We start from the raw sequence: 13,709 nt of genomic DNA, 5'->3' as shown, positions 1-13,709 counted from the left end.
TTCCTTGATGGATTGTCTGAATTTTATTCATTTCCAGGAGGTAGAAACAACAACTCAGGAAGAGACGTAACTTACTGTAATCATGGTCCTTCAGTCCCCATATGCACCCTTTACCAGCACATCGGCGCGCGTGGCCAGACTGAGTGTCCTGGACAGGCCTGGGACCACACCGGCCCGAATTGTAGAGCACCACCAGTCCCTTAAGCCCGAGTAATGGTCTATTCCTCTTGAGTTCTCCAGAATTCAGATACGCTCAGTCAAAAGAAGACACGAGGGAAGAAACACGGGGAAACTGGACTTTTTTCGTCTTTAGGCCTGAGGAAAAGGAACGCTCCAGCCCAGCAACAGTGCCTTCGGGGAAGGATGTGAGCTGAGGGCTCTCTGCTTTCCCGCTCGAACCCGGAGCCTGGATGGTGCAGAACAGGACGTCAAATGTCATTCGAAGGTCGGCCTGAAGGTCCGCACGACACGGCCATCCTCCTCAGTGAGGTCTTGAGCCCAGGCCTGGGAATTTTGAGGGGATAGTCTCTTCTTCCCCACTTTGTTTCCTTCCTTCCTGGGTTCCTTCCTGGGTTCCTTCCTTCCTTCCTTCCTTCCTTCCGGGGTTCGGCCACGGGAAAAACCCAGGTGTTGGGAACCGATCTGCTAGAACAATGTGAGTCGTAGTAAAGGACCGAGTGCTCATAACCTCAGAGTTTACAAATCCTTGATAGTAGCTCCCTTAGTTTTGGAGAATAGACAGCTAACGAGCCTCAGTTTATACCAGGGTGGTGTAGAGAACTTTGTTTTCTTTTTCTGCCTTCCCAGAATTGAATCCCACTGCTTGCGTTTGCAGAATTCCTAACTCCTAAGAGGGAGAGCCCACCAAGCACTACGAAAATGGAACGTTCCAGATACTCAATTCCCAGTCTCCCTTGGAGGTAGGACATGGGCGTGTGACCTAGAACTGGCCACTCAGTCCCCAACTCTGAACTAGAAACAAGAAAGGAAGAGACAAGGAGGAGGTCACCCTGGTGCAGACGGGGCACCGGCAGTATTGGTTCGCTGAGTCCAACTGAGGCAGGGGAGGGGGTGGCGGAGTCGGGGTCTAGTTCCATCAGGACGAGAGCAGTGCCCCTGGCACTCAGCGTCCTTGAGCTGAACAGTCGGTGACCCTCGTCATATGGTTGTGAAATTGCTGGTGATTTCCTAACCCACGTTCACTAAAGTCATAGAAGAACCTATCAGAAAAAAAGAGCTTAAACTGAAGAAGGCCCGTCTGAGAGCAAGAAGAGGAAGAAAATAGGACTTTACTGAAAGAGACACTTTCTGTCTCTGGCCTGCAATTGAAGTCAGGAAGCGTGGAATTACTTGCAGCTGTCGGGTCACAATATGTTCACTTTCCACTTCGGGATAAATGTAGCGTGAGGAGGGGTGGGGCACAGGTGCCTGGTAAGGACCCTGTGGGTATAAAATGGGTTCAGAACGTGGCGAGAGGGTCTCTGCTGAGGCTCAACACTGCTGTTCAATGGAGTCAACAGAGAAACAGGGATTCAAAAATCATTTGGAGAAGTGAAAGATCAGCCTGGGGCCACTTCTGATAATTCTGAATTCCTCTGTAACGGTGTCATCGCCAAGTCTCATCATGTTCCTTTAAACCTAATGCCATCTGCATGGAACGTTTTTTCAGAGTTCTTAAATACTTAAATATCACATATATAAGTATATATATTTATATGTTCTATAATATTATATTTAAATACCCTGTAATTTTTTGAGACTCTTAGGTGATTTTCCTTCCATTATTCAAAGCTCAGAGACTTCACAGTCTTGCTGTCGGTTTATTGACCCTTCAGCTTCCGGGTTTTGCAAATAAAGTACTGACTCTATTAGCTTCTTTCATTGAATAATCCCAGAGTGTTCTACCTACAATAAGGAGTTCACCCTTCACTGCCCGTCCAGAGGGAGAAAGTGAGGCACAGGGCCCTGATCGGGGCTACGTGGGGAGCGGGGTCGGCTCCCAGGACCAGGCATAGGCACGTGAGCTGTCCCAGGCTTTGTGGCTGGTGGGCAGCTGCCTGGGAGGCACTGGGGGCCCCAGCTTCCCGCCTTTGGCTCTTATCGTCCGGTCCGGGCAAGGGGCAAGACTCCTGGAGGACTGAGCTCACAGGACCCACGTGACTCATTCCGTCTGCTACACCACAGAGCTGGAAAGCTGCACCAAGTAGGTCTCTGTTCCGGGCCTGAGCCCCGAGGAGCAGGCTGAGTGCTTGGAAAGCCTCGGCCCCTCGTCCATCCCACGGGTGGCTGTGGAAGAAGCATCACCAGGGCGTCGATCTGAGAAGAAGGCAGATGTGCACAGCGTCACGGGGAGCTTGGGACCTGGGGCCACGCGCGGTGCTTATCCGGGCCCCTCCACGTTGCTGCGGAAAGTCCCTTCACTGAGTCTCTGGGGTCAGCTCTCGGGCAGTGTCACGCTGGCGTAGACCGTGATGGACTTTGGTTCCTGAGGGCAAAACAGAAGTCTGTGGGTTCAGGCACTGGCTTCACAGGCTGCAAACGGAAACCACGCTGCTTAGTAAAAGGAGAGGGTCTCAGGTATCAGGTGGCGTGGGGACCTGCCGGGGACAGCACTCGGGTCCCCCACTGCCAGCGTCCCCTCCGCCCCGGGGCGCCAGCTCCCTCCCGGGTGTGCACACACAATCAACAATCACCACGGGGAGGACCAGGAGAGATGTCCCCCTTTGCTCTGTGTCCTGCCCCTGCCTTAGAAGGAAAACCATTGGCTCTGCTCTAGGTTGGACGCGGGTCACGGTTTGGGGAAGCCAAGATGTTCTGATTTACTGAGGTTTAGAAAGGGTTCATGAGACCCAAAGGGAGAAGGAAAGATTGCAGCCCACAGGAAGGGAGAGGAGACAAGGACTTGGGGCAAAGACATCTTCTAGGTCAAGTGCACTCGAGAGGCAGAGAAAGAAAGACAAGAATGGAAGAATTCAGGGGAGGAGGGTTGCTGTAAAATGTGAAATATAACAGACTGCTTCGATGAAGAAAACTTCTTTAAAAATCTGTATTCTTTCTTAAAACTTTTTAAAGCCAGATCCTTGTGTTCACTTTCCCCATTGGATAGGATAGCGTCCTCAGAATAGAGTCCCGATGCAGACGGGGCATCCTCCCAGGCATTTCCGGGTGTCTGTCCGGCTGTGGGAGCTTTGAGGCAGGGGGCGAATGGAAGCATTTCTGTGGCCTTTTGATCCTCAATTGTCTCAGAAAATGCTTTATTTAATATAGAGCCAAGATTTCAGCCCAGAATTTCTGTCCATTTAGGAAAAGGCATAGTTCCCATCAAGCCAGTTTAATCCATGGTCATTTTGCAGTGGGGGGAGCCGGCGAGGCTCAGTCTGGGCCACACGCCACAGGGTCCTCTGGGCTCACGCCAGGCAGAGTGCCACTCTGAGACCTTCTGGTGAGATGGGACTGGATGGAGCCTCGGCCCGAGCCTTTTAACAAAGCTTCCCCACCCCCCTACCCCCGCCCCCGTGATTCTGTTCTGCAGCCGGACTCCTGGATGCAAGATGCAAATCCCAAATGTCAAAGTGCTCTGGGACCACCTGGGGAGGTTGCTGTTTAATGTAGAGATGCCTGGTCACTCAGTGTGGACATTCTGATTGACCCGGTAGAAAGCCCCCGGAAAATGAATTTTTAGCAAATACATGTATGCCGATGCCGATGGGGTTCTTGGACAACCCTCAGGGAAACACTAGGGAACAGAGAGAGCTGTGTCCCCAAGTGAGCATCCAGGAGGGGTCTCCTGGAAGTCCCGCAGCCACAGAGGCTCCTGGTGACCCACGTGCCAGGGCCTGCCTTCTCCTTCTCTTCAGGAGACGGCCTCTTCCCTCCCTGCAGAGAGGAGGCCCAGACCGGTTCCTCACCTGAACAGGCTCTGGGACAGGTTCTGTGGCAGCGACATAAATGGTGGTGCAGGGGTCCTGAGCTGACGGGGCATCGGGTTTCTTCTGAATGGACTAGAAGAGAAGCAAAGAAAGCAGGAAATCAGCCGGGCAGTGGATTCCACCAGATCCACCCCATGGAGAAGCCCAAGGTCCAGAAGCTTTGAGCTAGAAAGCCCCTCAGAGTCCATTGGCCCAGCCACCTTCCCTGGTGGAAAGGTCCCTCCAAATTCCCTGGAATTCAGCTCTCGGGGCTTTGCTTGGACGCCCCAGGCGACACTGCGGAGCTCACAGTCTGGTGAGGCAGCCCACGTCACCATGAGCTCCTCCCAGATGTCTTAAAAGTCTTCCTTATGGTGAACTGGCATCGCCGTGGCTCCCACCAGGGTAGCTGGAGGGAACGGGGTCTTCATAAGATCTGTCTCGCTCCTGTCACCTACAGCACACAGAGCTCATCCCTTCCCACACTGCTGTTTGTACTATTCCTTCCTCTGACACGGTTTCCCGAGACTTCTCTTTCCCGTCCAAGTACTGAACTTAACAATAGGCACACATATCCAGAGGTGCCAGTTTACGAACTTTTCTGCAGATGCCACATCGGGTTCACATGCACTCTGTTAAATCTCGTAGCGACACGTCACCGATGGGGACGCTAAGGCTCAGAAAGACTTCACACTTTCCTACGTGCACGTGCATGAAGTATCAAAGCCAGGAGTCCCACCGACTTAGAGGCACAGGGGAGAAGTTAAGAAGTCTGGGAAAGGAGAGGGGCTGCCTGGGTGGCTCAGTTGGTTGAGCGTCCGACATCAGCTCAGATCATGACGTCATGGTTCGTGTGTTTGAGCCTCGTGTCAGGCTTGCTGCTGTCAGCACAGAGCCCATTTCAGACCTTTTTTTTTTTTTTAATTTTTTTTTAATGTTATGCAGTTTTCAGAGACAGAGAGAAAGGGTGAGCAGGGGAGGGGCAGAGAGACAGGGAAACACAGAATCCGAAGCGGGCTCCAGGCTCCGAGCTGTCGGCACAGAGCCCGACGCGGGGCTCGAACTCACGAACCGTGAGATCATGACCTGAGCCGAAGTCGGCCGCTTAACCGACTGAGCCACCCAGCCGCCCCCAGATCTTCTGTTCCCCTCTCTCTGCCCCTCCCCTGCTCGCGCTCTCACTCTCAAAAATAAATAAAACATTTAAAAATGAAAAAAAAAAAAGAAGTTTGGGAAACGAGAAAAGAAGCGTAAAGGAAACTGTCTATAGTCTTACAACTTTGACACAACACGGCTATTAGCACGTTGCTAGATTTCCCTTCAGGATTTTAAGCTGGATTTACGGAATTGTTTTAAACATAGTTGTAACGACTTAGTGCATTTTGGTATCTTGGTGTCTTCAGTTAGGGCATGAGGCCAGGAAGCATGATCTACAAGAAACTCCAGGGGTGTTATTCTCACACAGTCTTTGTGAGCAGTGTCCCCATGAGCTGTGCAAGGCAGCAGGTCCTGGTAAGACCTAGAGAGTTCCCTAGCAGACAGTAGACGTGTGTTAGATAACTTTCCCCAGTACCCTGGTCTTTATCATGGGAACATACCGCCATTGCAAATAAGAACAAGGCAGATGTTCGTATTTCCTCATTGTCCACATAATTAGTCTTTATATGATATCATACAGGCGTTGGAAATATGAACAGAGAAAATTGTAAACACCTAGGGAAGTGTACATACATGTTGATGTGTAAAACGATACGTCTCTTATGTTTAAAAAGTACATGAAATTACATAATGGCCAAGGGGCACCTGGGTGACTCCATTGGTTGAGCGCCCAGCTCTTGTGTTTAGCTCAGGCCACGGTCTCACAGGTTTGTGGGTTCGAACCCTGCACTGGGCTCAGCGCTAATAGTGCAGGATTCTCTCTTCTCCCCCCTCCCTCTGCCCCTCCCCCACTCACCCCGTCTCTCTCTCTCTCTCTCTGAAAATAAATAAACTTTAAAAAAAAAATCAAAAAACATAAATCAGAAGGGGAACTTCAAACGAAGATGAAGTCTTGTCCAGGAAGAGACTAAATATTAGACTTTGGTGAGTCAAGGATGTATTTTATCATTTCTAGGGTAGCAACTAAAGAACAGAAAAAAAAAATTGCTTCATTACTAAAAGGGGAGGAGAACGGAATAATAAAAATATAATTTAAAAGAACCCTTCCTCAAAGGAACTCCTGGCTCAGAGAGCTTCACCCGGGAACCCTGCCGAAAATTTAAGGGGAACGATAATATTTATCCTGCCCAAAGGACATACACCATGTGGTGGGTTGAACTGTGACCCCCACCCCCCACCAAAAAAGTCAGGTCCATCCAGAATCTCTAAATGTGACCTTATTTGGAATAGGGTCCTTGCAGAGGTAATTAAAGTAAGGATTTCAAACTCAGGTCAAGCTGGATTACTGGATTACTGGATTACGCTCCTCACTGGATTTAGGACCATCCTCTGAAGAGACAGGGACGGAGAAAACCCAGAGACACAGAGAGGGAGGCAGAAATTAGAGTTCTGTAGCTACAAGCCAACCAGTGCCAAAGATGCCCAGGGTCACCAGAAGCTAGAAGAGGAAAAGTAAGTTTCAGAGGGAGCGTGGCCCTGTCAGCACCTTCAACTTGGACTTCTGGCCTCCACGACTGGAGAATAGCTTTTTCTGGTTTAAGCCACCAAGTCCGTACACATTTCTTACGCTGTAAGAAATGCAGCTCCCACTCATAATCTTGGTGTCAAAACCTCACCAGGCAGTTACAAGAAAGGAAAATTGCAGGCCAATTCCCCTCGGAAACCTAAACAGGACACCGACAGCACCCTCTTAAGAAAATATTAACGAAATAAAACCCAGAAGTATTTTAAAAGGAGCAGACTACATTGCTTCTATTCCGGGACTGCAAAAGCGGGACAGTCTTTACAAATCAGTGTGGCTCGTGAGATAAATAGAGCGACCCTACAACCCGGCAACTGCACTAGTAGGTATTTATCCAAAGGCTACAAAAATGCTGATTTGAAGAGGCACATGCCCCTCAATGTTTATGGCAGCGCTATCAACAATAACCAAATTGTGGAAAGAGCCCAAATGTCCCTTGACTGATGAATGGAGAAAGAAGATGTGAGATATATATATATATATATATCGGGGATATATATATATATATATATACCCACAATGGAATATTACTCAGTGATCAAAAAGAATGAAATCATGCCGTTTGCAACAACATGGATGGAACTAGAATGTATTATGTTAAGTGAAATAAGTCAGTCAGAGAAAGACAAATATCATATGATTTCACTCATATGTGGAATCTAAGAAATGAAACAGAAGCACATTGGGGAAGGGAAGGAAAAATAAGATAAAAACAGAAAGAGAGGCAAACCATAAGAGATTCTTAAGTACAGAGAACAAACTGAGGGTTGCTGGCAGGGTGTTGGGTGGGGGGATGGGCTAGATGGGGGATGGGCATTAAAAGAGGGCACTTGCTGGGGTGAGCACTGGGCGTTGTATGTAAGCGACGAGTCACTAACTTCTGCTCCTGAAACGATTATTAGATTATATGTTAACTAACTTGGATGTAAATAAAATTTTAAAAATAAAATAAAATAATCAAAAACGCTTCAGAAATAAAAATTAAAAAATCCATAAGATCGTATCAATAGATGCAGAATGTTGATAAAATTCAACATCGATTCCTTAGCAAACCAGCCGTAGAAGAAAACATTCTCAATTAGATAGAACGGCAGCTGTAAGAACCTTCGGCAAAAACCATATTTAATGGTCAGATATTGAAAGTGTCCCTTGTGAGTTTGGGACCATCCAAGGACCCTTCTATTAACACTTCCATTCCATACTGGACAAGGCACTTCAGCCAGTAAAGCAAGAAGGAAGAGAAGTTACGTGATTTGAAAATGAAATAAACTGTATTTTTTTTTTTTACAGGTGGTATAGTTGTGTACAGAGGAAACCCAAGTCATCTAGAGACAAATGGCTAGAATTTTAAGTTTAGCAATTCTGCAAATATAAGGTTAGAATATAAAAATGAATTGTATTTCTATGTACCAATAATATACAGAAACTAAAGATTTTTAAAAAGATGACAATATTCAAAATATCAACTGTTCCAACGCCAAGTAATAAACTATGATGGAAAAGTCCTCTTGCAAAAACTACAACACTTCGTTTAGAGAAATTAAAAAAGATTGACACAATGGAAAGGATATATTATTTTGCGAATGGAAAGAATCAATGTTACAAACACGTATGGTCTCCTCAAGTGATCAGTGCAGTTCTGATTAAAATTCCAGCAGGATTTCTAGGTGGAACTTGACAAACTGAATCTAAAGTATCTATGAAAATGCCGAGGACCAAAAATGGCCAAGAACCTCTTGAGGGAGAACAAGAACAAGGGAGAAGACATTTTACCAGATATCAAACTTAGAATGAATCTGTAATGACCGGTTTGTAAAGACAGTATGGTCCAGGCACAAGCACAAATGAACAAGCCAATGGAGCAAAAAGAGAATAATAATAAAAAAAATTGATCCTCACTATGTGGAGCCTTGATTTGTGATGAAGGTAGCACTGGGCGGGGTGGGGTGGGGGGGTGGTTGGTAGTGGGATGGGGACAAGGGCAATCTTTTCAAAACGTGGTTGATAGGATATCCATTTGGAGAAAAACGAAACCTGACCCATTTCACTCCATACTTCGAAACTCATTTTCAGGTACATAACAGATACAATGTGAAAGATGAGCCGTAGGGTCTTTAGAATGACAGAGAATATCTTCATTACCCGGGAGGAGAGAAAAAGATTTCTCCAACAGGACACAAAGCTCCATCTATGAAGGAAGAGGCTACTGAATTGTTCTACACTAAAGTTAACAACTTTTCTTTATCAGAAGGTATCACCGAGAAATTGCAAAGGCAAGCCACAGAATGGGTGAAGGTATCTGCTAACATGTAACTGCCAAAAAGCTAAAAATATTTAAAGAACTTACACGAATCCATTCTAAAAAGCCTGAAGTTCAAAGGAAAATGGGTAAGAGATTTAACAGGCACTTCAAGAAAGACGATATTAATATGGCCAATAAACATAAGAAGTGTTCAGCTTCCTTAATAATTAGGGAAATTTAAAATAAAGCTATAAAAAGACACACCCAATGACCAAAATTTAAAAGGCCAGGGGCGCCTGGCTGGCTCAGCCAGTTAAGCGTTTGACTTCGGCTCCGGTCATGATCTCACAGTTCATGAGTTCGAGCCCCACACTGGGTTCTGGGCTGACACTGCAGAGCCTGGAGCCTGCTTCGGATTCTGTGTCTCCCTCTCTCTCTGCCCCTCCCCTGCTCATGCTCTGTGCCTCTCTCTCTCTCAAAAATGAATAAACATGAAAACAATTTTTTTGAAGGTCAATAACACCCAGTTTTGATTAGAAGGCATAGCTGGCCTAAAAGAAAATTGGTGCACTCACTTTGCAAAAAAAGTTTGGCCTTATGCAGCCAATTTGAGGATATGCATCCTCTATGATTCAGCAATTCTACTTCTAGGTACATACCAAACACAAATATCTGCACGTATCTACCAAGAGACACACATATGAATGTTCATGGCTGGAATTTTTATAATAGTCTCAAACTGGAAATAACCCAAATGTCCATCAATCGTCAACTAGGTAAACTCTAGTATATCCGTACGCTGATATTCTATAAATGAAGCGATGAAAACGAACGTATTATATACCGAGCACAAAGACATACGAATCTCGTGAAAGTAATACTGAGCAAAAAACCCAAAAAGCCCAGAACAAAACCAAAAACAGGCCCAAGAGGAAAAATACGGCAGGACTCCATTTTTATAAAGTTAAAGGAAGAGAGAGAGAGCTAAAGCATATTTTTAGAAGTCAGGATAGCGATATGTTTGGCGCGGGGAGAGAGACTAGAGACGAGGGGGTGGGCACTAGGAGGTCTTGTGGGCGTTGCTGGCAATGTTCTGTTCCCTGATCTGGGTGGTAGTTAATACGGTAATACAGCACTCGATACTGAAAGACGTAATTTCTCCTCAAATGGATGTGTAGATTCAATGCAATCCTACTGGGTTTTTCCCCCCTTTTGTGATATACTTGAGAAGCTGATTCTGAAATACACGTGTCAGGACAAAGGGTCGGGAAGAGTCAAAAAATTGTTGGAGAAAAGCAAGGCGGGAGGGTTTGCTTTACTAGACTCCACAATGGGGTAATTCGCTGAGCCGACAGTCACACTTCGTATACGTGTCATACCTGACAGTAAGAAGACAGACGCCAGCAGCATCAGACGGAGTGGGCAGGGAAGGCTAAAGTTGACGCTGGCCATCTAAGCATGTAAGTGCAAGGGAGAGTTGCTCCTGGGACTCTCCTATACATATATACATATATACACACACACACACATTTTCAGTTTATTTATTTGGAGAGAAAGAGAGAGCAAGCAGGGGAGGGGCAGAGAGAGAGGGAGAGAGAGAATCCTAAGCAGGCTCTGTGCAGTCAGCACAGAGCCCGATGTGGGGCTTGAACCCACAAACCGTGAGATCATGACCTGTGACGAAACCAAGAGTGAGAAGTTTAACCGACTGAACCACCCAGGTGCTCCAGGACTCTCCTATTTTTAATGTTTGTTTGTTTATTTATTTTTGAGAGAGAGAAAGACAGACAGAGCATGCGCAGGGGAGGGGCAGAGAGAGAGAAGGAAACACAGAATTCCAAGCAGGCTCCAGGCTCTGAGCTGTCAGCACAGAGCCCCATGCTAGGGCTCGAACTCATGAACAATGAGATCATGACCTGAGCCAACGGAGGACGCCCAACCGACTGAGCCACCCAGGTGCCCCAGGTCTCCCATTTTCAAATGGAACTTGGCTGTCAGACATAGTGATGGCCTATGTATTAAACCCTCCAGGCCACCAGGGGGCAGCAGAAATAAGAGCTTCGTCCAAGAGCCCATCCCTGGTTATCAGAAATGCCTTCCCATCTGATGCAATTTTCCAAGGTGTTAAAGCTGTCTTCACCTTCATGCCCTTTACTCCAGAATTTGCTTCCTCTGCATGACCAGATTCTGCCTTGTACATCACCTAGCATTGCCTTCACGTCTGAAAAACTAGAATATCTTCCTGGCTAACTGTATTCCGTTCGCCTCCCTCTAACTTCTAACATAGCTGCATCCTGACTTTATCATGACTAGCCATCTGTCCAGCCAGAATCCTCAACTCCTCCTTCCCTGTCTCTATGGTGCTTTGCAAACTCCTACACTTGCATCAGACCAACACATCATACCACAGCCTCTCCAAACCTTCCCTCTGTCCTCAGGCCTGCCCCCCTGTCTCTTGAGAAGGGCGAGTTAGGTAACAGGGACCCACGGCTAGAGGAGTCGTCTATCGTAGGTTTCTTGCTTCCTCGTTCTTCCCCTATGAAGACACAGATGCCCAGGTTACCCAGTGTTTTCATCATTTCAAATAATAAATAGCCCCATCGGACATTGAAGTTTAATGCCTTTTTGGAGAGCTCTTGTTCTTGACTTCTGCTTCCCTAATTTCCTCTGCTCCGGAACCCATGGAGAACCGTGAACGTCAGGCATGCAAGACAGACTGGCCAGGAATCCCACGGAAACACGACAGGCCCACCCCGGACAAAGAAAGTCTAGAACTTACACCTGATTTCTGGACTTGGGCATAGATAGTAAGGCTTTTTGCTTCTGTGGTTGGCTGGTAATGATTTGCTTTACCTGGGGAAAAGAAATCACAGTGGTTATCTCTCTGTGGCCTACCCAGAGAACTCCACTCAGACCTATGTGGTCTTTACCCCCCCACCTCATACCCCCCCCCCGCTTCCCCAGGAGTACCAAAGGAACAAACACCAAGTCCCAAACCCCCTGTATATGTGTCACATGACATGAGGTTGGTTACTTGATCTCTCTGTTTCTATTTTCTGAGAAATGGGACTGAAGTATCTTCCCCCACAGGGCTGTTGTGATGGTCCCATGAGATGTTATCTGTCAAGTATTTAGAACAGTGCCTGGTCCATAGAAAATTCCCAGTATGTGTTACATGGAATTGGAATGCCATTCAATTATTTTAATCTCTATTGTTTAATGTGCGTATCTGGTCTCCTCCCGGGATTCTAAGTGCTTTGAGGACGGGGCTTACGATGCTTGGGTACTCTCCCACTTGTGGCACGCTGCTTGGTTCAGCTTTCTCACTCAACCCTCTGTTTCTGGCACACTTTGTGCGTGTGTAGAGGAAGGGGGCACCAGACGGATGATCCCCCGGGGACTGATCGGAAAATAAAGGGACAGCGTCATTCGAACACCCACCACCCGGAAACTTTGCTCAGAGCCTAGGGTCTCCGGAATTTAATTCATTGCAGGACACTTTAACAGTTAACCAGTTTTCGAATTTCGTCTTTTTAAATTATGAAAATAATTCGTCCTCACTACAAAAATTAAAATTGCATAAGGTCAAAAGTACATCCCTCGTCCCCCCCACCCCAACCAAGGCAATTTCATTTCCAGAAACGATCGCTTTTAAGTTCGACATATATCCTTCCAGACCGACCCTGTGCAATTACAGGCATGTCGCATACCTGCAGCCTGAGAGACAGAGCACGAGCATCGGAGGGGCAGAGGGAAGGGGGGGCGGGGACACAGAATCCGAAGCAAGCTCCAGGCTCTGAGCTGTTAGCACAGAGCCCGACCCGGGGCTCGAACTCACAAACCGGAAGTCCTGAGCTGAGCCGAGGACGCTCAACCGACTGAGTCCCCCGGGGCGCCCCTGTTCTCTGGTGTTCTTTATGCGCTCCGTGCAGCGGTGAGAAGCGTGGTGAAAGTGCCAGACTAAAGCATGGAGGCTAATTTGGGGACTCTTGCCAAGTCCAGGCAGAAGCAATGGAGGCTTGACCCAGAGGAAATCACACAGGGTCTTTAGGTTGGACTTATTTTAACGCCAGTCAATTGATCCTCTTAAAAAAAATGAGGAGCCAGTCCCTGAGGGAATAGCACCGAGGAGCGGTACGCTTTTATTTGGAAGGGGAAGGCCGAAAATGTATGTATGCGGTGAAGGTGCTAGAAGGTGCCGCATGAGAATATATGATCCTTGGAGCAGAAGGGGAAGCTCAAAGCTCTCAAAGAACGTCCGCGTAGGGTGTGCTTGTGTCCGGGGGTGGGGGGCGTGCGTGGAGTGCCTAGTGGTTCCGGCTTTACTGTTTGGCCAGGATTGATACTGGCTGCCCAGTGTGCGTGAATGCGCGTGTGCAGAACGGAGGCTGGGGCTTGGGGGTGACAGACGGGGTCATGAGAGGGGGGGCACAGGTTGGGTCTGTTAGAGTGTTTGCAAAGTTAGCCGCGCCCGCCCTGGCCTGTGCTCAGTCCGTGGGAGAACAGACACCCGTCTTGAGGGACTTCGACTCTTCGGGTCAGCTTCTGGCCCAAACGGGTGATTGTGGGGACAGCCCCGAACGCTCAGACAGATGGAAGAAGGGAGGCTGAAACACCGCGTCCGAGAGAAACACTGATCGTTCAAGATCGTTCGGTTGCACAGTGTCCTTCCTAGCTCCAGAGCAGGTTTTGGGAGCCAGCTCAACTCAGCTCAGTCAGGGAGGCCCTGGGGCCGAATGAAAATGTTCATCGTGGCCTTAGAATGAGGGTAGCTACTCCCTACTCCTCACTAGCTGAGTGGCATTGGACAGCACCTGCCACCGAATTGGGTCTCTTCTCTTACGTTAACCGTAAAATTCGGATGGAGAATGTCTAACGT

The 13,709-nt window shown here is 47.6% G+C and overlaps 1 protein-coding gene across 5 annotated transcripts in view; it reads right to left on the bottom strand.

Annotated features, from left to right (window-relative positions):
* Positions 1-13,709, bottom strand: part of SLAMF1 (signaling lymphocytic activation molecule family member 1) — a 35,704-nt gene continuing 21,995 nt past the window's right edge. For 2 of the 5 annotated variants that reach the window (XM_015542147.2, XM_007092374.3), the window contains exons 5-7: positions 11,610-11,683; positions 3,909-4,001; positions 1-2,485 (exon numbers count right to left, since the gene is read on the bottom strand). In XM_015542147.2, coding sequence (XP_015397633.1) covers positions 2,452-2,485; positions 3,909-4,001; positions 11,610-11,683 — 201 coding nt within the window. In that variant the 3' untranslated portion in view covers positions 1-2,451. Of the gene's footprint in view, positions 2,533-3,908; positions 4,002-11,609; positions 11,684-13,709 lie in introns of all 5 variants that reach the window. The other 3 variants (XM_015542146.2, XM_015542148.2, XM_015542149.2) reach the window with 3 other exon arrangements.

The sequence above is a fragment of the Panthera tigris genome, chromosome F3 (assembly GCF_018350195.1).
Source record: "Panthera tigris isolate Pti1 chromosome F3, P.tigris_Pti1_mat1.1, whole genome shotgun sequence".
Lineage (NCBI taxonomy): Eukaryota > Metazoa > Chordata > Mammalia > Carnivora > Felidae > Panthera > Panthera tigris.
The sequence above is the reverse complement of the archived record's forward strand: the minus strand, read 5'-3'. Positions and strand labels throughout refer to the sequence as shown.